At 48.7% G+C, this 22,088-nt stretch overlaps 2 protein-coding genes across 2 annotated transcripts; one reads left to right on the top strand and one right to left on the bottom strand.

The window, feature by feature from the left end:
• Window positions 1-3,147: 3,147 nt before the first annotated feature.
• Window positions 3,148-4,975, top strand: LOC125163072 (cytochrome c oxidase subunit 5B, mitochondrial). Its single transcript, XM_047854632.1, has 4 exons — window positions 3,148-3,321; window positions 3,876-3,949; window positions 4,116-4,215; window positions 4,777-4,975. Exons 1-4 carry the CDS (start codon window positions 3,219-3,221, stop codon window positions 4,887-4,889), a joined length of 390 nt encoding a protein of 129 aa, XP_047710588.1. The 5' UTR covers window positions 3,148-3,218; the 3' UTR covers window positions 4,890-4,975.
• Window positions 4,976-12,777: 7,802 nt separating this feature from the next.
• Window positions 12,778-22,026, bottom strand: ACTR1B (actin related protein 1B). Its single transcript, XM_047852153.1, has 11 exons — window positions 21,842-22,026; window positions 19,724-19,788; window positions 18,383-18,458; window positions 17,096-17,221; window positions 16,618-16,742; window positions 16,169-16,385; window positions 15,941-16,033; window positions 15,675-15,849; window positions 14,309-14,370; window positions 14,026-14,066; window positions 12,778-13,858 (listed from the first exon to the last, which is right to left on the bottom strand). Exons 1-11 carry the CDS (start codon window positions 21,887-21,889, stop codon window positions 13,756-13,758), a joined length of 1,131 nt encoding a protein of 376 aa, XP_047708109.1. The 5' UTR covers window positions 21,890-22,026; the 3' UTR covers window positions 12,778-13,755.
• Window positions 22,027-22,088: the final 62 nt, after the last annotated feature.

Raw genomic sequence — 22,088 nt, 5'->3', positions numbered from 1 at the left:
AGTCAGTTAAGCATCCAGCTTCGGCTCAGGTCATGACCTCATGGTTTGTGAATTTGAGCCTTGCTTTGGGCTGTCTGCTGTCATCACGAAGCCCACTTCAGATTCTCTGTCTCTCTCAAAAATAAATAAACTTAAAAAAATAGTATTAATGCTGTTTTTTAAAAAAAGAAAACGTGACTGGCTGAGTTGGCGGGTTCCATTCTGGAACACCTGTCTTCCAGTCCAATGCTTTTTCCTTAGCATTAAACATCTAACCACAGATACAAATTAACTATAGATTCTTGGGGAACATTCCTAAGATTTACAGAATTTTTTTTCCAATTTAATTTGGAAGGGTTGCACTAGAGGTAGGAGAGAAGGGAGTAACACTGGAAACCTTTCAAAGCAAAACCCACCTTTAAAGAGGATCAATATGTTTTTGGCCTCAGAATAGAGACCATTTTTTTCTTGGTGGTGGGGACACCACAAAGACCAAACATGCTCCTGTGAACCTGTGAAGGAATGCTCTACCAACTCCTTTTTTTAAATTCCTCTTTTTTTTTAAGTTTAATTAATTAATTAATTAATTTAGAGAGAGAGAATCTCAAGCAGGCTCTAAGCTGACAGCCCCCCACTCCCATGGTGTGGCCTGATCACGTGAAGCTTGAGGTCATGACCTGAGCCGAAATCCAGAGTTGGATGCTTAACTGACTGAGCCACCCAGGCGCCCCTCATTTTGAAAATATAACCTGCACAGGACAGATGGAAATAACTGGGGCTTCATGCCTCCCCAGTTTACCTCAAATTGACCTTACTGGGCCAGAAGAAGCCCTAGAAAGCTGATTCTGTATATTCTGTCCAAGAAGCAAATTGACTAAAATTTACTTGATCCTATTATATGTCAGGCCTCTACAAGGCACTAAGGATTCAAAGATGAATAGAGCATAATTCTTACTCCGAAGGGATTCTCCATCTGAAAGTAAACACAGATATTGCATGGTGCCAGACTGAGATAGGGCCATACTGACAATGTGAATAAAGTCCTAGCAGCTGATGGAGGGCAGTGTTTACAAAGCCTTTTGAATGCCCACCCTTCTTTTTTTTATTACTATTTTTTTATTAAAAATTTTTTTTTAACGTTTATTCATTTTTGAGAGACAGAGAGAGACAGAGCATGAACGGGGAAGGGGCAGAGAGAGGGAGACACAGAATCTGAAGCAGGCCCCAGGCTCTGAGCTGTCAGCACAGAGCCTGACGCGGGGCTCGAACTCATGGACCGCGAGATCATGACCTGAGCTGAAGTCAGACGCTCAACTGACTGAGCCACCCAGGTGCCCCTTCTTTTTTTTTATTAAAATTTTTTTTTATGTTTATTTATTTTTGAGAGATGGACAAGAGTGTGAGCGGGGGAGGAGGAGAGACAGGGGAAGACAAAGAATTGGAAGCAGGCTCCAGCCTCTGTGCTGTCAGCACAGAGCCTGATGTGGGGCTTGAACTCACAAAACGTGAGGTCATGACACAAGCCAAAGTCAAACATTTAACCAACTGAGCCACCCAGGCACCCCAAATGCTCACCCTTCTAAGCAGCTTACACACCTTAGCTTGTGGGCAATGAGAGCTATGGAAGATGTGTTTAGTTTTAAGTAGAGAGCTCTGGCCCAGGTACCTTCAGTGACTTCATTTCCCATTATCAAGTTACCTTCTACCTCCCCCTGTTTTGTTTGGGGCAAATTATGCTCAGAGACTAAGACTGTGTTTACCAATAACTTATTTAACGTAGGTTCACTGAGGGAATTATAATTTATCATATGCCAATAGCACACAGGATGTTCCTTCATAAGCCAGTAAAAAAGTAACATACTTCAAACTAATGATAGGTAGGTACACTATTGTTCCAGGCAAAAGGGAGATGAAAGAAATTGTTGAGGTGTGCCTTTCCACAGTGGGTAAAGTCAGTCCTTCCAATTAATAGTTGGGTAGCAGCTGCTAGCTTAGGTTCCACACTGGGGTACCAGTATTGGCAGGAAGGTGGGCTGCTTCGAAAATTATTACTCCAGGGACCACTGAATGGATTGTACCAGTGCCTAGTAGTGCCAAGGCAGGAACAGATGCCCCTTAAGACTGCTGCAGGCTTTAATACCATTGCTGACCAAAAGTAGCCTCGCTAGGGCACCAAAAGTGTCTCAAGATCTTCAGAGAACTATTCAGATCAAGAAAGAGTAGCCTTGCCCAAGCTGAACGCTCTCGAGTTGTTGATCAAACCTCTTGGTTTTTAAAGTTTCAAAGTCCGTCACATGATGGACACCACTGCTATTACTATGTTGTCAATGACATAATAGTCCTCTCTACTCCAGTGCGAGAGTTCATTAAGGAAGTCCTAATATCCAACTCCAAAACAAGTTCAAACCACGAACAATTTTGTCCAAAACAAGCTTTTAAAACGTGGATTTGAAATCATAAGTCAGTACACAACAGCCGCCCTTAACCTGTTCCTTGTTTAATAACCTCCCGGTGTCGCCACCCCCTCACTCCACATCACCAAAGGCCTTGGCCCTGGGAGGGGTCCTAAATCTGGCCCTATCCTTCTTCCCCTCCTCGGTCCCACCTCAGGCCTGGACCACATCACCGGCAATGACTTCATCACCTCAGCACCACTGTAACAGGAAATTGATGCTAGGACTGCGGGTAGGTCCTGCCCAAGTTCTTACACACTGGGCCAATGCAACAAGTTCGCGATGGCTCACACTGCCCGGCCAGCCCGCACAACAGTTAACATGGTGGCTTTTAGGAGCCTGCTCCTAAATTTAAATCATTTGAGGTCCAGCAAGTCTCCTGACAGACTCGGGCTTAACAACTTCCACCTAGCAGCCGCTACGTTTACAAAACACACCTAGCAGGAAAGACGCACAGGAACTCCACTGTGGCCTCCCCATTCTATGGACGAGTCCTCAGAGCTCCAGGGGCGCAAAATGAGCTGCCCAGCGTTAGTAAAGGGCAAAACCCCAGGGGCCTACATCTCAAACCGTGAACGCCCCCACGCCTCCCGCGCTGCGCAGCGGCTAGCAGTGAGAACCACGCATGCGCAGACTTTCCCCGTTCCTCCTCCCTGAATGGGGAGGGCTCCAGGACAGAAGGAAGCGGAAGTCTGATACCTGGTGGCGGAGGAAAAGCCCTCCCCCGGAGGTCACGCCTCTCCCCGGAGCCTGTTCCCGGAAGTGCTGCTGTTTGTAGCGGGCGTGATGGCTTCAAGGTTACTTCGTGGAGTTGGAACGCTGGCCGCGCAGGCCCTCAGGGTCCGCGGTCCCAATGGAGTCGCCGCAGTGCGCTCCATGGCATCTGGAGGTACTCGGCCCGCCCGGCGCGTTAGGGAGTGGCGCCGTTGCCCTCCCGGGGTGGTGCCAGGGCAGCGAAGCGGGGGTAGGCCGTTCAGCTAGTCGGGGCCCCAGTAACCGCTTCACGGCCCCGAGTGCCTCAGTCTCCGCGGGCATCCTCATGTTATACCTGACCGCCTTTGCTGCCGCTCACCGAACGACCCCCGCTGCGAAAAAATCCTAAACTGTGGTGTCGGGTGACCTTGGGGGACAGGGGTTGCAACGGGGATGTGGAGGGGCTAAGCCGCTCTTCAGGTTTGCGCTCACTTCAAGTTGGATGAACCCCACCCCATTAGGACTCCTGATTTGCTTTTAGAAAAAAATGTGTAGAAAAATTGGCCTCCGTGGTTGAAGGAAGAAAAAGATTACCCTGTGCTTCCGCTTTGGGGGATCATGACAATGGTCCTTAAGGGACAACGTGTATGAGTAGCCTTTAGGAGCTTGTAAACTATATGTAATCATTTATGTATATGCATTTTTTTCTCCTGATAATTCAGACATCACAATTCACGTATTTTCCTTTAGGCGGTGTTCCTACTGATGATGAGCAGGCAACTGGGCTGGAGAGGGAGGTCATGATGGCTGCTCGGAAGGGACTGGTGAGAAACTCCTTTCTGTGTCTTCTTTGGAGCTCATGGTCTTGGATGGGATCAGAGCAGTATCCTCTCTGGTAGCATTTAACATAGGAAACCTGACTTGTGGGAACAGTACCACCAGCCTCTGGAGGGTAGGGATCATTTGGCATAATGGCTTATTCTTTTTCAGGACCCATACAATATGCTAGCCCCAAAAGCAGCTTCAGGCACCAAGGAAGACCCTAATTTAGTGCCATCTATCACTAACAAGCGAATTGTGGGCTGCATCTGTAAGTACCTCACCACTATTTTCTTGTCCATTTGTTTAATATATCCTATACAGGATGTCAGTAATATGTTTCAAGTCTTTTGTGTGTATGTTGTGTGTAAAGGGGATATGTGTGTAAATAAGTTATTCTAAGGGTCCCCTGGTCGTTTCAAGTTTCATTTACCTAAGTAGGTTATCCTTACTGTAAACATATTTAGAACATCAGTAATACCAGCTCATTGGAGATGCAGCATGAAGGAATATTCATCTAGAAAATACTGTACTTCCTCTTGGCCAGATACCATTTTAGGCTCTAGGGATATATACCAGAATGGACTGTGCTTTGGGATTCTACATAGGCAGAGGAACTGTTAGAACCTAATAGTGACTGATGTGAGGTCAGTTTACTCATAGATAAACTCAGGGCCTCATTTCATCTGCAAAGTGGGGAAGGAGAGAGCTTGAACTGACCTCTTAAGATGTTAACTGTAACTTTGTGTCTTAGAGGTGTCTGAGGATGAGGCTGATACTGAAAGTCTCCACTTCTAGGTTGGATGGCCTACAACCACATTTTACCTTTCAGGTGAAGAGGACAATAGTGCTGTCATCTGGTTCTGGCTGCACAAAGGCGAGGCCCAGCGATGCCCTAGCTGTGGAACCCATTACAAGCTGGTGCCCCATCAGTTGGCCCACTGAGCCTTTGCACTAACTTACTCAAAATGTGCTATAAAGTTTCTTCTTTCCAATAAAGACTAGCCATTGCATTGGCTCCTTCTCCCATAGTTGGCTGGTCTTATTTCTATCCAGTGTTTTTGGGGAGGCATGGATTCTTACTTTGGGAATAGCTATCTTTTAATATTAGCTTGCCATCCACCTGCTTGGGTATGCTGAGATTGACAATCCCATAATACAATGATTGGGACCATCTGGTGTGGGGAAAGCATGGGCTATGGAGTCAGGCTGACTCAACTTGTAATACTGGCTGTCATTTAGCTTTCTCACTGGGGGCATGCCCTCTGAGCATAGGTTACATCTGTTAAAAAAAGGAAATACCTTGTGAGATGTTAGAAGTAAGAATAAGCTACATAAACAGCCTGGCAGATGGCTTACAGTATAAAAATAGGGTGAGCTTGTGACCAGAGTTTTGGGGGCTTTGAGGTCTTGGGATTCAAAACATGGCTCATGGGGATATCATCAGCAAAATCCAGACTATGAGACAATTCCAGAAACCAATAACCAGATTCTTCAAACAAACTGCAATGCTGGGGGTCGGTGGGGGGTGGAAGTAAGGAGAACCATCAAGTGAAATGGATGTGAGGGAGATAACCAAGAGCAAAACATGGATCTTGTTTGGATCTTGATTTGAAAAAAATGGCAACTATAAAGAAAACAAATCTAATAAGTTGAACTCTGGATATTTGATATTTAGGGATTTATTAAATTTTAGTTGTGTTAATGGAATTAGCTCTATTTTGTGCTTTAGAGATTCGTGGTGAGGTTCTTAAGAGTTGAAGTAGGTCTGGGATTAGCTTTAAAACTGGGAAGAAAAGGAAGAGGAGTTTAGGGTATGATTAATCCACTGTAGCCAGGTACAAGAGGGGTCAATGTATGTTTGAACTTTATCATAATACTAAAAAATAGAGATTTTTATAAAAAAATAGAAATTTTAAAAAGTCCAGTTCAGCTACTTTATATTTGTGACATCTTTGTGACAGTTCTTAGAAGCTGTTTGTAAAATGGAGCTGGTACCCTTCCTTTTTGTTGCGATTAACCACAGAGGTGGCTTTAGTTACTTTCTCCACAAAATTGGTTCAGATTAGGTCTTTGAGCTGAACTAATGATGATGGGGAACATTGAAGAGAAAAGCCCTTTCCCCCGGTCTTGCCTTACTTCCTCTTAAAGGTATAGATTAGTCAAAGCTACTGCTTCCATTCTATGCTGTCAGTCATTATCTTTTATTTCCAGGAAATGCCCAGATCATTTGTCTGCCATTCAAGGCCCTTCCCTTTGGGAAGGAGAACACCTAGATAGTCATCTATTAAATTACCCTTACCTCTCTCACCTCAAATGCTGTTTGTAAACAAGAATTTACCAATAACTTTATTGTGAAGATTGCCCTGGTACTGCCACTAAGCCCTTTTGTCTGTCCTGCCTCCTGATTCCCCCTCCCTTTTCACTGTCTTCCTTTCCAATCAAAACTCTTCTTAAGAGTGAGCTTTTGACTTTCCGTGACATTAACCTGTCTTCTCTATCCTTCAACTTCTACCCTCCCCCTTCTGTACTTTTTAAAATTGTAACCAAGTTGGGATGCCTGCATGGTTCAGTTGGTTAAGTGTCCCGATTTCAGCTCAGGTCATGATCTCACAGTTCCTGAGTTCGAGCTCTGTATCGGGCTGTGCTGACAGCTTAGATCCTGCAGCCTGCTTGAGATTCTATTTCTCCCTCTCTCTCTGCCCCTCCCCTGCTTATACTCTGTCTCTCTCAAAAATAAACATTAAAAAAATTATAAAAAAATAAAATTGTAACCAATTCTTGGGGCATCTGGCTGGTTTGTCGGTGGAGCATGTGACTTAACCTCAGGGTTATAAATTCAAGCCCTACATTGGGTGTAGTAGACATTGCTTAAAAAAGTAAAACCTTTTAAAAAATAAAAAAATTGTAACCAAATCTCCCCTAAAGAAGGAAAAATCCCCAGTACATGTTGGCTGTGGTAGTCAGGATAATGTTTCCCCCAAAGATGTCCATATCCTAGTCCCAGAATCTTGAATGTATTAGGTCATGTAGTAAAAGGTTATTAAGGTTGCAAGTAACCTTACATTTATAACCATAAAAACCTGGTATTTTTTTATCTGACCAGATCATTTTTATCTGACCTTAAAATAGAGTACTCTGAATTATCCAGGTCGGCCCAATAATCAAGGGCAGCAGAATGGAGTCTGAGGGAGATGTGACTATGGGGGGATGGTCAGAGATGCAGTACTGTTGGTCTGAAGATGGAAGAAGGGGGCTACAGGGCAAGGAGCGCAGCCTATAGAAGCTGAGAAAGGCAAGAAAATGCTTCTCCCCTAGTCTGCAGAAAGAAATGCAGCTCTGTTGACCCCTGGGTTTCAGTCCAGTGACCCATGTCAGACTTCTATGGAACTGTAAGATGTTTGTGTTGCTTTAAGCCATTAAGTGTGTGATAATTTTATTATGGCAGCAATAGATCAGAAAACTCAACTACTGCCTGGAGTTATTGGGTCTCAAAGTTAGCCGCACATTAGAATCACCTGGGGAACTTTTACAACTCCCAATGCCCAGATCATACCCAGACCATTCAAGCAGAGCGCGTCTGGGAGTGTGATGCAGTCTACAGAACTTTAAAGTTCCCCAGGTAATTCCAGTGTGTAGTCAAGGCAGAGAACCTCTGCTTTGGGCTAACCACGTAACTGTGAGCAACTCTTTTCCTTGCCTCTTGGTAACTGGGAGTTCCAGTGGCAGATAGGAAATAGAGCATCCCCTGATAGGAGTACCAAACCTTTGCTTTTAGGTAGAAGTGGGCTCCATCTAAACCTCTGGCTATTTAGCAGCTTAGAAATTAGATCCCATCTCCCTTCACTAGGAAAGAATATAAGCCTCACTCCAATGGTATTAATCTGCAAATACAGAATAAAGAACTTGTTTCCTGGAATGATTTGAGTGTAAGTTGCTGATCTGATGCCCCATTATACTTCAGTGTGTATTTTTTTAAAAAGACATTATTATTTATTTTATTATTCTTTTTAAAGTTTATTTATTTATTTTGAGAGAGTGTGTGAGCAAGGAAGGGGCAGAGAGAGGGGCTGTCAGTGCAGAGCCTGATGCAGGGCTCGAACTCACAAACTCGTGAGATCACGACCTGGGTTGAAACCAAGGTGCCCCAAAGACGTTCTTTTATACACCTATAATATGACCATCAAAATCAGGAAATTACAATTTGTACATTTTTACCATTTAATGTTTAGACCCTATTCAGGGTTTGCTAAATGTGCCTATAAATGTCCTTTATAGATCCAGTTCAGAATCACGTGTTGCCTTTAGTTGTCCTGTCCCTTTAATCTCCTCCCCTCTGGAACGGTTCCTGCCTCTCCCTAACTCTTGTGACCTTGACACTTCTGAAAATGACACCAACAACTCGGGTTGGTCTGATGTTTCCCCATGATTGGATTCAGGTTCTGTGTCTTGGGTATGAGCACTGCAGAGGTGATGCTGCACTCTTGCTAGGCATATGATGTCACCTTGTCCCACTGCTGACAGGGTTTACTTTGGTCGCCTAGTGTCTGCCAGACTTCTCCACTGTGCAGTTGCTCCTTAATTATTAATAAGTATCTTATGGAGTAATAATTGGAGATGTCAATAACTTGCTCCTCACCAAAACTTTGGTTAATTTATATCAGCTTTAGTATATACAGTGGATTGTAATTCATAACTATTGTTTAGCTTCTGATGTTTCATTCATTCCACATTTGGCTGGTAGGAGCTTCTTCAAGTTAGCTCCTGTGGCCTTTTGACATATCCTGTCATTTTCTGAGCACTTCTTTTATTTTCTGGCACAAAATGTTCCAGGCTGACCTTCCAGGCTGTTTATAAACTCATGAGGTAGGTACTATTATTATCACCCCCATATTAGAGATAGCGAACCCTAGGAAGAGGATTACTTAGCTAGCTAGTCGTGGTGGCAGAACTGAGTCCAGAACACTTAGCTTGAGCCTGAGCTCTTTCCCTGCCCTTTTGAAGTAATTTTAGATTTACAGAGAGATTGCACAGAGTTCCTATTTACCCTTCACCCACTTTCCCCTAATGTTAACATAGCATGATGACTAAAACCAGGAAATTCACACTGATACAGTGCTATTTACTAATTTTGCCTGCTTTCCCAGAAAGGTCCTTGTCCAATCCAGGACCTCGCAATGCATTTTGCTGTCATACCTCAGTCTTCCTTCAATCTGTGACAGTTCCTGTCTTTCATAACCTGTCACTTTTGAACAAGGGAACTGGTCCATTAATTTGTAGAATGCCCTCAGTTTGGGTTTGCCTGTGTTCCTGGCTAGATTGAGGTTATGTGGGAATACCAAATGTGACACTGCACCCTTAGTGCATCATATCAAGACACAGTGACTAGGGGCACCTGGGTGGCTCAGTCGGTTAAGCATCTGATTTCAGTTCAGGTCATAATCTTGTCGATTGTGGGTTCCAGCCCTGCATCTGGCCTGAAGGCAACTTCAGATTCTGTGTCTACCTCTCTCTCTGCCCTTCCCCTGCTCGCGTGCTCTCTCTCTCAAAAATAAACATAAAAAAAATTTTTTTTTAATTAACAAAAAGGGGCATCTGGATGGCTCAGTCAGTTAAGCATACGACTTCAGCTCAGGTCATGATCTCATGGCTTGTGAGTTTGAGCCCCGTGTTGGGCACTGTGCTGACAGCTCAGCCTGGAGCCTGCTTCGGATTGTGTCTCCTCTCTCTGCCCCTCCACTGCTTGTGCGCTCTCTCTCTCTCTCTCTCTCTCTCTCTCTCTCTCAAAAATAAATAAGCATTAAAAAAATAAATTAAAAAAAAGAGACAATGACTAAATACCGGGGATACAAATTTGATCATTGGTTTAAGGTGGTATCTACTAGGTTTCTCCATTATAAAGTTATTATTTTTCTTTTTGTAATTACTAGTTTTCTTGAGTGGGGGGAGATAACTTTGAAGCAATGCAAATGTCCTTTTACTCACTAATTTTTAAAATTTTTTTAATGTTTATTTTTGAGAGAGAGAGAGAGGGCACAAGTGGAGGAGGGGCAGAGAGAGGGAGACACAATCTGAAGCAGGCTCCAGGCTCTGAGCTGTCAGCACAGAGCCCAACCCAGGGATCGAACCCATGAACCATGAGACTATGACCTGAGCTGAAGTCCAGCACTTAACCAACTGAGCCACCCAGACACCCCTTCTGCTCACTAATTTTTGCATCTATTTTTACAGACAGCAATTAGTACTGTGGTTTGCCTATGGTGATTTCCATTTTCCAGTATTCCTTCTATATGAATTGAACTACTGTAAGGAAGAACTGTCCCTTCTCCTCCATGTATACATCTATTCAATTATTAATATCAGAGTGGACTCTGATATTTTATTGTATGGATGGTTTATAATCCATCACAGATTTGATTACTGGGTGCTCTTTTCAAGCTGATTTCTGTGTCCCTAAGACAATAAGCCCCCTTTGTTTTTGGAGCACTTCCTCACCTTTAAAAAACATTTTTTTCTTTAATGTTTATTTATTTTTGAGAGCAAGAGAACGCGAGCAAGGTAGGGGCAGAGAGAGGGAAGCACAGAATCTGAAGCAGGCTCCAGGCTCTGAGCTGTCAGCATAGAGCCCGATGCGGAGCTCGAACCCAGGAACTGTGAGATCATGACCTGAGCTGAAGTCGGAAGCTTACCTGACTGAGCCATCCAGGTACCCCGGAGCACTTCCTTATTTTATGGTACCACAAGATATTCCAGGCTCATTTTATACTCTCTGCCCTAGATCTGGAATTCCTCCAGGGAGCTCTGGTTCCCTTTATTAGGGAGTGGTATTCAGAAGCCCCAATCTGGACCCTATAAGTGCTTGCTGCTACTGGGGTGTCACTGTGTCCAAGGCCTCCAAGCAGACAGGGCTGGGAAATGCATATATTCTAACCCTAGCATTCACACACTGATGCCTGTTTATTTCAGCATCTATCGGTATGTATATTAAAAACCAAGAATCCAAACCTCCAGTCCAACACCACAAAGTTCTTTCTAGCCTTACCACCTTTTTGCCTGTAGCTTTTCTCTGACAATGGAAAACCTGACTTGCCCAGAGCTCTGTAACCACACCATCCCTGCTGAAAGATGGAGTGGGGAAGATGTTACATTATGCTTGGCCTTAGAGGATGGGATTTGGACAGACACGAGGGAAAGTCATTCCCAGCAGAGAGTGGAAGCTGGAGGGCAGAACAGGGCATGATGATGTATGAACCTAAAAGAGGAAAGAAACAGATCCCAAAGGCCCTGAATTTAATGCAACATGTGGTTCATGAAGGGGATTTTGCCAGAGACCTGTTTGGTTTCATTCCACTAGGCAGTGGAGAACGGCCTGACATTTTGGACTAGGAAGTGGCAGAACCAAGGGTACATGGGCCTGAGATCCAAGAGCAAATAGACTGGGTACAGAGGAGAATGAAGTTACTGCTATGCAATAGGGTGGTGGAGACCATCATAGTAAAGGAATAGCAGGTAGGAAAGCACTACAAAAGAACCAACAGAATGTGGTAATTGACAGAATGCAGAAGAGGTAAGGAAAAGAGAGGAGTAAAGTAATAACGCTCCAAACCTGTGTAGTTTGGAGAAAGAGGTACCACGAACACAACCCCAAACAAAGGATTCTTTGTGAATTATTTCTCCTTTGAGGGCAGGTACAGGCTTAACTACTCTGTGACCACAAAGCCTTATGAAACTCCCTGTGAAGATAGGCCTCAGTCAGCTCTCCCCTCTTACCTGATCTCCTCAGCTCTTAGCTCTCAGCCCTCTCTCAGCCCCACAAACTCCAAATGCCTTCAACACATGGCTATGACAACCATCCTTCCGTGGCTGGCTGTCCATCACCAGGACACAGCTAAATACCCTCTCAAGGCCTTCCACATGACGGCCCCAACCTCCCTTTTTGGTTTTCTTGCATTATAGCCAGAGGAGGCCACTTACTCTTCCCTGCTGACTTGGCATCACTGGGGTCCAGGACCTCGGGTCTCAAGCCATACTGGTTTCAGGCATCCCTTTGAGCTCTTCCTTCAACCTGGGACACCCTCCCCTACCTGGCTGACCCCTCCTGAACCCATGCAAGTCAGCCTACCCCACCTGCTGGATTAGATGCCCTTCTTTCTGGCCCCCACAGTGCTACCAAAATGGCCAGTTAATCATCTTCCCCTGACCCATTTGGTTTTGGGGGCAAAGACATGGCCCCAAACCTGTGGCACCCTTCTGGACATACTGCAGGTGTTCAGATCCCTGATGAAGGAAGGAAAGGGCAGACAGTCTCTGAACTCTCATTCCTCACTGTACCCCCCTTTTTCCTCAGCTTTTTCCTTCAGAGCTCAGATTATCAACACAGCCTTCTTCACCTCCCCCAACACTCTCTTTCCAGGAGGCCTGCCCTGAGCCTGCATCACTGTTGGGTCTGTCAGCCTCAGCCATATCTGAGCTGACCAGCAGAGGTGCCCAAACAGAATGGGCAGGGCGTAGACACACTGAGCACCAGCCCCACCTGCCATGAGTCTTATCCAGGAATAAGGCTGAGGAAGGCAGCCTTGTGCTCTGCTTCCAAGTTCTCTGCTTCTCTGGGTGGATTGTGGCAAGTGGGTAATGAGGTTGGGGAATTCTATAACCAGGTTGAGGGCCCGGCCTCCTGGGGCCTTGCGTGCCACGTTGCCCCGCCAACCACTGAAACCCTCAGGCTTCTGAGCTAGAGCCAATAACATGCTGCCTTCTTGATGGTCCTTTCTCTCAAAGTACCCAGACACAGATAAGCGAACAACACAAAGAACCACAAGAAAACAGACACGGACTAGGCCTTTCCATAATTATTACTATAATGATTTACAAAAAAATTTTCAGGCAACTGTGTTAAATTATTATACATATCTGGGAGAGGGAGGTGGGGGTCCTGGCCACAGGGTCAATGAAAACCTCTTTCGTGGAAGAGATGGGAAAAGGAAATGTGCCCCCCTCACTCCCTCTAGGTCTGACTCCTGATTAAGTGGCTTCCTCTCAACAAATGAAGACCATTAACCCTTTCCCATCCAGGTACTAAGGTAAAGGAGAGGGTCAATGAAGTGTCAATGAAGTGCTTTGAAGGGAGACCACCAATAAACTGTGGCCGCCCGAACCCCATGATCCTCTGCCCTGGCTCCGAAGGGTCTGATCCTGGGCCAGACCCCTTGGCTGGGGATGGATGGAAGACAGCCCAGTCCTCAGCCTACACCAAGGCATCCACCCAGGAAGACAGGAGGACTGAATGTGATAGGATAAGGGATGCCTAAATGTGGCATGAGAAGCAGGGATGCACCAGCCGGGAGCTGCTGGCCACTCCTCCCCCACCCCACTCCCCAAGGCTAGGTACACAGGCATCCAGGCACTCTGGCTCAGGGAGGGATCCTGTCAAAGGAAATGGGGTGTTGGGTATCTGGCCTTGGAGCTCAGGGATACAGCCTGAGGGTCAGAGCAAGGCCCTGCCAAGGGGGACCCTTGGAACAATCCAAAGCTGGGCTTCTCAACTTTAATATTCATTCCAGCTCCTGACTCCCATCCATGCAGCTAAATGTTACCATGTATGTGTGAGTGCGTGCGTGTGTGCGTGTGTGTGTGTGTGTGCAGGGGAGGGCTGCAGGGGGAGGGCTGCAGGGAAGCGCAGCTGCCCCACCTGCCCAGGGTTCAGGGCATGCAGGGGACCCTAGGCCTAGGATGTGAGCCCAGACCAGAAAGGGTTAAGGGCTCTGACTCGCCTTTCCTCCTACTCTCCCAACATGCTACACCTCCTTGGGCACTAGAAGGTTTTACGATGAATAGCACGGGAGCCATCCTCTTCATACTCCTTTTTGGACACCCACATCTTCTTAAAAGTGTCCAGCGAGGCCAAGATAGAGCCACTGTGAAGAGGGAGGGATAGACTCTTGTGGACCTAAAGGCTGGGCCATCGGCCTCTTGTGGGCACTCAGAGCTCCATTTCCTGTACCTGGGAGGTAATTCCACCCACCTCCACCTGGCCTGGGCCAATGGTCTCCTCCCAGAGCCCTCCCCGTGAACCCCACCTCACCCGATCCATGTGGAGTACAGCCGTTCCTGAGGGGCCGAGATCTAGAGGGAACAAGCAGTAATGTAACTGTCCGTTCCCCACCTCAGCCCTGGGAGCCTTTCCCCCAGGGCCCAAGGCCAGATAGCAAGTGCATCAGCTGGGAGTAGTGGGAGCAGCCCAACAGGGCAAGGGAGGAGGCTGGGTAGAGCTGGGAGAGGGTGTCTAGAGGTGGCATTTGACCTTTCCTCGCCCAGTCAAGGTTGCCCAGTATCCCCATGCCCCATGGGGTTCCCTGAAACCTCACCTTGATTTTGACATCCTTTGGGGCAAGCTTCTTCACTTCACTTAGCAATCGGTCACCGAAGCCTGTGAACACAAGGCTGGCTGAGCCCAGAGTCCACATCTGAACCCCCTTACCACTAGCACCTCCATCTCCAACCTCTGGCGGCCCCAGCTGCTGTTGCCCCTCTTTCGGTGGTTCTTTCCAGGATCAAGGATGGGGGTGAGTCACCCCAAGGAAGAAAAGAGTCAGCACCATGCCTAAGGTGGGCCCAGCTTCCTCAGAGAGGTAGCATGAGAGGGAACCCTAAGTCACATAGCTAGGCCTGGCTGCTGAGCTCTTATGCTCTTCCTCACCCAACACTCCAGCAGCCCAAATCTACCCAAAGCAAAGTCAAAGGCAAATGACAAATCAGGAGAAAATGTCTACTATTTCTATCTATCACAGAGGCAAAGATCACACACAGTATTGGGAGGGTGCCGGGGGACTCTCCTCTGTAACTGGTGGGGGCATAAGTGGCACTCGGGGGTGGGGAGAGTTTGGCAGTATCTACTAGATAACAAGTACATATGCCCACCCTCTGACTCAGCAATTCTCCTAGGACTTCTCCTTTAGGGATATTCTTATTACATGAAATGACAGCATATGAGGTTATCAGGTGTAGCACCTCTGTGATTAGAAATGACTGCAACGAACTCACAGGCCACCAGCAGGTCAACGGGTAAATGGCACATCCATTCAGTGATCTATCACATGGCCATATGAAAGAACTCACATGGACAGGGAAAGATCTTCCAGATAGGGGGCTACATGAAAAATACATGGTGCACAACTTGTAGAGCATGTTGTGATGGGTATAAAAGCGGGAGCAAGGGGAAATGAACATTTGCTTACATATGCACAGTGCTGCTGAGCACATAGTTGAGAAACTAATAACTCCCAGGGGACGGAACAGGGTGACCAAGACAGTGTGAAAAGGGAGACTTCATCGCACACATTTTAGATCTTATGCACACTTAGCACCTATTTACAAAGTAAATAAAAGTTAACTTTAAGTCTTTCTCTTAAAAAAATAAATGCTTGGGGCATCTGGGTGGCTCAGTCGGTTAAGCATCTGACTTTGGCTCAGGTCATGATCTCATGGTTTGTGGGTTTGAGCCCCAAATCGGGCTCTGTGCTAACAGCTCAGAGCCTGGAGCCTGCTTCGGATTCTGTGTTTCCCTCTCTCCCTGCTCCACCCCCCTCAAAAACAAACATTAAAATAAACAAACAAATAAATAAATAAATGCTAACTGAGCACCAAAAAGCCAACAGAAAATGGGCCACGTCCCAGGTTCTAGGGAGTGGGGTGCAGTTTAAGTCTTAATCACCAGCTCCCAAATGGTGGTACCTTTGAAAAGTGTGGAGCCACCCGAAAGCACGATGTTGGCGAACAGTGTCCGGCGAAGGTCCATGTCAGACTTGTGAATGGCAAAGGCTAGCACCTCATGGAGCCCCTCACTCTCATCACCTACCAGGTCTGGCTGGAACAGCAGCTCAGGGGCCCGGAACCGCGCTGGCCCCACCTTTGGAACACAAGATTGAGGGGGACAGGCCCCTTCTTCCTCCAGATGCCAGCATCACCGCTGCCACCCAGGGCCAGACCTGGCAACTTACATCGAGCATGCTGCCATCTGGCAAGGTGTATTGCACCTTCTCTGTCTCCAGAGCCTCATCCTTCTGAGGGTTGATGGAGAGGTAACAGGCTCGCTGCGGTGGGCAGGGGACAACGCTCAGAAGGCTGCAACCGGGAAACCCACACCCAGGGCTCAACCTCACACCTTGGTGCCACCACTGCCCATTGCCCCACCCAGCCTGCCTCTTCACCCTCCTGCCCTCTGTCACCTCTTTGATGGTCCGGACAACCTCAAACTCAGCTGAGGTGTGAAAGTCAACTCCTTCCTTGCGCAGCAGTAGCCGGAGATAGCGGGAGACATCACGACCAGCAATGTCCACCCGCATGATGGAGTGCGGCATGGCAAAGCCCTCGTAGATGGGGACAGCATGAGTGACCCCGTCCCCTGAGTCTAAAACCACTCCCGTCGTGCGTCCTGTTGCATACCTGTCACCAGGTCAGCATCCCTTCACCTCAGCCACTGAGGCATGGGGACCTCCTCACCCCTGGAAGGGACCCTGGGACATTTGCATTATCTGGTCTGAAAAAGGGACATGAGGAACTCCCTAAAGGAACAGTTACCACGGGGCTGTTTCTACAGGGAAGTCAGACATGAGCAGGAGGATGGCCACAGGGAGGATGGGGACTCAGGGGACCCTAGGGCTTAGGGAGCACTCACAGGCTGAGCACAGCCTGCATGGAGATAAACAGGGCTGGCACGTTGAAGGTCTCAAAGAACACCTCTGCTGCCTTCTCCCGGTTCTTACTCGGGTTCAGTGGAGCCTCCGTTAGGAGAACAGGATGCTACAAGAGATGGCAGGGTTTAGGCATGAGCAAAGACAACATGCTAGGCTCTAAAAGGATCTTTTAGAGAGCCAAACACCCTCCCATGAGCACATGCAGCTGTAGCCTGCTATCCTTCCCAAGAGCACTATCCCATTATCTGCCATCAGTTATTCTTCCAAAGATCCAGCTCCCTCCGGAAAACTCGACTTGGCAGCCAGTGACTCTGTGTACCCACATACACAAAATGAAGTGGCAACAGGCCCTAATAACATGCAGAAGAAGCGTGGAAACCCAACCAGAAAGGAAACAGAGCAGTGAGAGGGCACAGGTGAGAAAATGTGGTGCTTGGTGGGAGGGGCTGGCTGCCACACCTCCTCAGAGAAAGTCTGCAGCTGATCCTTGGAGTAGACGTACTGCCAGATGCGCTCCATGTCGTTCCAGTCTCGCACCACGCCGTGCTCCATGGGGTAGCGGATGGCCAGCAGCCCCCGGTGCTCCTGCGGAGGAGGGTGGGAAGGCCAGCTGGAGCACCAGGCTGCTCTCCAGCAACTGCTTTCTGCTTTTCTGGAAGCTGCCCTTTCATCTGCCCTGAAGAGAACCACTACTGCTGACTGGGTGTCCTCATGCCCAGTGGTGGGGTCCTAAACCCAGTACAGGCTCATTTGTCCAGCAGCAGCTTCTCAGGCCCTCAGAGTCCAGCCAGCTTCAATGGGCAGGGGAGAGAGAGGGTGGTGATATGCTCCCTCCCATCCTAGTCCTCACCTTCCTCCCCTGGCTGTGCTTCTTGGGCTTCTCTACTCACTGCCAATATGTTCTCTCCTCTTCTCTCCTCACACACTGCCCAGCTTCCTTCCCCACCACCAGGAGCTGCCTCATGGCCAATTCCATGCTGTCCTGTCCTGTGGTTGCCTGTTGCCTACCGTTCCTCCCAGCTCTGGAGCCACTGCTCACATCTTCCGCACAGACCTGCCCTTCAGTGTCCTCCCTTCCTACCAAACGTGCCCCTTCTCACCAAACACCACCTGACCTCTCTCGTCCATAGGCATGGCTCCTTCTGACCCCATCTCCTGAGAGCCCTTTATCTGTACCCTTGGCTAAGGCACACCCCTACCCCCCCAACCATGTTCTCCAGTGCCTAAACTCCTAAACTACACTTGCTTCCTCCTGTTGGGGCCTCAACTGGCCATGCAGTACTTAGACAAGTCACCCCAGATGGAGAGTAAGAGGTGATCCCACAGTTCTTGTTTCTATCGGTCATCAAATCTGAGTGATCCAGACTCTTAGATCACTTTTCTTTTTAAGCAGGTTCCATGCCTAACACGGGGCTCAAACTCATGATTCTGAGATCAAGAGTCAGATGCTCTACTGACTGAGCCAGCCAGGTGTCCCTTAAGTCACTTTTTAATCAATTCTTTCCTCTATAGCTTCCAAATTACTTCCACAAAACAGGGCGTTAAGTAGTCTGTTCCCCCATACAGAAACCATCGTGCCATTTCATAGTACTTCCAAGATGGAGCCTTGAGAGCCCAGGAAGACGCTTGGCAGATGGCCCCAGAGAACAGATGCCCTTTTGGGAGGTACAGCTCTGATCACCAGCCAATGCTCCCAGGACTGTGAAGGCCCCAAACCCAGGCAAAGGCAGGCTCCACAGGTGTTACCTCTGCTTTTGGTCCAATGAAGAGGTCCCCCTCCAGGGCTCCAGCCATCACTCGCATGTGCTTAGGGCGCCCAACACTGCAAGGACAGGTAGAGTCACCAAGGTGGGCAGGGGGCATGGATGAGTCCATGTCCAGGAAAACCAAAGTCTAACTCCTGTGGTCAAAAGGGTAACTACTCTAAAGTATCCAGAGGTGGCCATGTGGCAAAGGCCAGAACCTAGGCCTAAGGGACACAGGCCTAGAGACCAGACCTTGGCAGGATGGTATGCTCAGGGTCAGGAGAAAAGGTATCTTTTTCCCACTCCTCCCTCCCAGATAGGGCTGAGAGCTCTGGAATCTCAGCCCTTCATGGTCCAGCCCTGGCAGTGGGTCAGCTTCAGCAGCCATAATGACTCAGCCCACACTCTTGATTTCAGGAGGGCAGGGCTGCTGCCACTGTCTGCAGACCAAGGTCCCAGGAAGTTGGGTCATGGCTCCCTTGTTCACCCCTCTCTGTCATTTGATCCTGCCCCTTCCCACTGCCAGGGCTTCCAGAATAAAGAGTCAGTTCTTGGAAGACTAGATAAGCTACAATTTCAAAATTTGACCCAAGTTGCCTTTTAATTGTACACAGGTAGAATTCAGAAAGGAAAGCTGAAGCCCTACTGGGTGCTCCAAGCTGGCCCTGCCCCTGACCAGGCCTGGGGTTCTCAGTATAGCCAGCCACTTTGGGGGCCTCAGGATCCCCCCTGCCCTACCGCCTCCGCTTAGGCCAATCCCTCTATAACCTCCGGGATTTGAGAAGATTCCCACTGAGGAAAACTTCCCAATGCACTAGAGTGGCTGAAGGAGCACTCCCAGGTTTCTTCCATGCTTTCACCTCCCTCTTACCCCTGCCACCACTTGCTCCATTCAGGGAAAGACTCCCCTTGATGGAACCAATTATTTTCTCCAGTTGGAAAATAAACAAGCCCTGGAAAAAACATTTCCTGGGAGCAAGGAGTGGCTTTGCATTAACTCCCCACTCTTTTTCCTCTGAGGTTAGGTCCTTCTCCCAGAGATGTCACCCTTCCATTCTTGCTGCTGCTACCACACCCTGTTCCCCAGGGAATGCTGGTAGCTTCTCCTCCCTCCCTGGCTCAAGGAGGGACCAAAATCAGACTTCAAAGAAGAGGAAGCCCAGAGCACTTCTCTTGTCCTTCCAGAGCCCTTAACACCACTGGCCTCACAAACACAAAACAAAGGGTGTTTTCCCTTATATGTGGGGGCAAGAGTTGGTCTCAAAAAGAGCTGTGACACAGACCCAGTTTTCTTCCTGGAATCCAACAAAAAGGTTAGGGCTGCTGCCTGAGCAACACTTACTAGTTTGGGAAACAGTATTTGGGAATCTGGTCTCCTGCAAAGCCAGCCTTGATCACCCCTGAACCCTGAAAGGAAAAACAATGTTTAGCTCCTGATGTGCTCCTCCAGATGAAGGCAGTGCCCTGCAGTAGAGCTGGCTGTCCAGATCATGGCAGCCTGGGGAGCAAGTCTGAGACCCACCAAGAGGGCATGATCATTTACAAGTACTCCAGTGATTCACAACTAGGGGGTGACTTTGCACCCCTTCCCCCCAATTTAACAATGTCTGGAGACTGGGGAGGAGAGAGAAAGGGGTAGGTACTACTGGCATCTAGTGGGTAGAGGCCAGGGGTGCTGTCAAACATCCTACAATACACAGGTCAGCCCTTCACACCAAGAATAATCTAGCCCAGAATGTCAACAGTGCAGAGACTGAGAAACCATGAAGTACATGCTCCTCTGCATACTCTAGGGCCAGCTCCAGACAGGAGGAATCCAAAGTGGCACAAGCTACTTCTAAAAGTCGGCTAGAAGCAACCTCTAAATGTAGTTTTTCTCAATAGCCCCTGGTCATCCCCACCCCAACAGCCATGGACCACATACAGGACCCACCCGGCAAGATCATTGTGTATACAACAACTGGCACCTCCCCTCAAGTGTCTTCTCCAAAGACTACAGGTGAATTTGGTCCTGCCACTGCTCCAGCACGGAAACTGGACTTACGCTCTTAAAGGGAACCGGACATCCAGAAACCTCCCACCTAATGAAGGAATCAGCCTCTCAACCCTACTTCCCACAGATCTCCATTACAACCTTCAGGGTCTGCAGTGCAGAAATAAACATTTTCATGTTACAGAGGAGGGGCTGGAAACCCAGAGGGACCAAGCAGGTTGCCCTCTGAACTCCTAAGCTTGTTGGTTAGCCTAAGTGAATTATTTGCCCACCAAGAAAGGAAGTGGCCTAGTCTATCCTGTAGCCTGCTGGATGGAACCCCCAAGCCTAGTTCTAGCCTTCTTATTAAACACCCCCTGCTATGAATCAAGGAGCCCACGTGGGTACTCCAAAAAAGACAGCCATTCAGGATTACATGGGGGTCATGTGGGAGGGAGACACATCCCAGAAAGAGGAGTGAGTCATTATAAAAAACTCCAAGGCTCACACAGCAGAGGCAGATACCGAGCTAGAGGCAGATCCATCTATCCCTGTCCTTCATTTTCTTCCCATGGATCAGACAGTTCTGAGGCCAGAAATCCTTAGAGGGCAGCTGAAAACATGCTGAGCCCCAGTGCTGAAGGACAAGGCCACAAGGAAGCGAGGCAACTTTTCTCTGAAGCTTCCAAACCATTATCCCAAACTGCTTTGGGTCCTAGAAAGAGTGGTCCTGAATTCTCCACTGCCCTGCTAGCTGTGGAATTTCTGCTCAGCACAGAGCAGTGAGCACTTAAGGAGAGGGTCAAAGTAGCCAAGTGGCCAACCAGGTGATGGTGGATATATGGTTGGCAGAGCTTAACCAGTATTTTTTTTTTTTTCTTCTTTCCAGTCTCAGGAAAAGAGGGCCTGTCCACTCTGGAGGTCCTGCTTAGAATTGCAGCCCCTTGGGAAGTGCTGTTGTAGAGGTCACCAGGCCAACCCTCTCTGAAAGATCAGTCCAGCACTCTGCAAAAGGGCAAATGCCTTCCCTCCTCCTCCACTAAAAGGGGCAGCCAGAGCCCGAGAAGGGGTAAAGTGGTTGGGGTCCTAAACTAACCTAACCTAACTAGGGGCCCTCATCTCAACCAAGAAGGGTCCAGGTGCCTCCCTGGGCCTGACACAGGTGCACTGGCTGGGCCGCTCGACTGTCACTCCAGCACTCCCCACGATGACCACAAGTAGCCAGACAGATGGGTCCCATGCCTCTCCAGTACGTCCCCACCGGGCTCGGGGAGGATTCGGGCAAGGGCTCCACGGCGCCGGTGGAGGGACTGGCCCCATGGCCCTAGCTACAGAGCCAGGTGAACAGGAGAGCCCCAGGAGTGGGTGTCTGGCGGGCATCGCTCGGAGGACTAGCGGAGACGGGCGGGGGCAGGGGGTCCTCCTGGCGCCGCCGCGTGCACCCCCGGGGGCGGGACTCCCGCCCTCCCCCCGACTGCCGGGCCTCACGTTATCGATGACCACGGGCTGGTTGGCGATTATGTCGTAGGACTCCATGGCCGGGCCGGGCCGGCCCTGCCCAGCAGGGGGCCTGCAGGAGGGACAGGCGGGCGGGAGGGCGGGCGGGCGGACCTAGACGACGGCAGCTCCAAACCCGGTGCCGCGCCCCTCCCACCTAGCGCGCGCAGCCTACGCCAGCCCCGCGGGGCTTGCTGGAGGGCGGGCCCCCCAGCCAATCATCGCTCCCACTTGGGCG

Source organism: Prionailurus viverrinus, chromosome A3 (assembly GCF_022837055.1).
Source record: "Prionailurus viverrinus isolate Anna chromosome A3, UM_Priviv_1.0, whole genome shotgun sequence".
NCBI lineage: Eukaryota > Metazoa > Chordata > Mammalia > Carnivora > Felidae > Prionailurus > Prionailurus viverrinus.
Note: the sequence above shows the minus strand (reverse complement) of the source record. Positions and strands in the feature narration are given on the sequence as shown.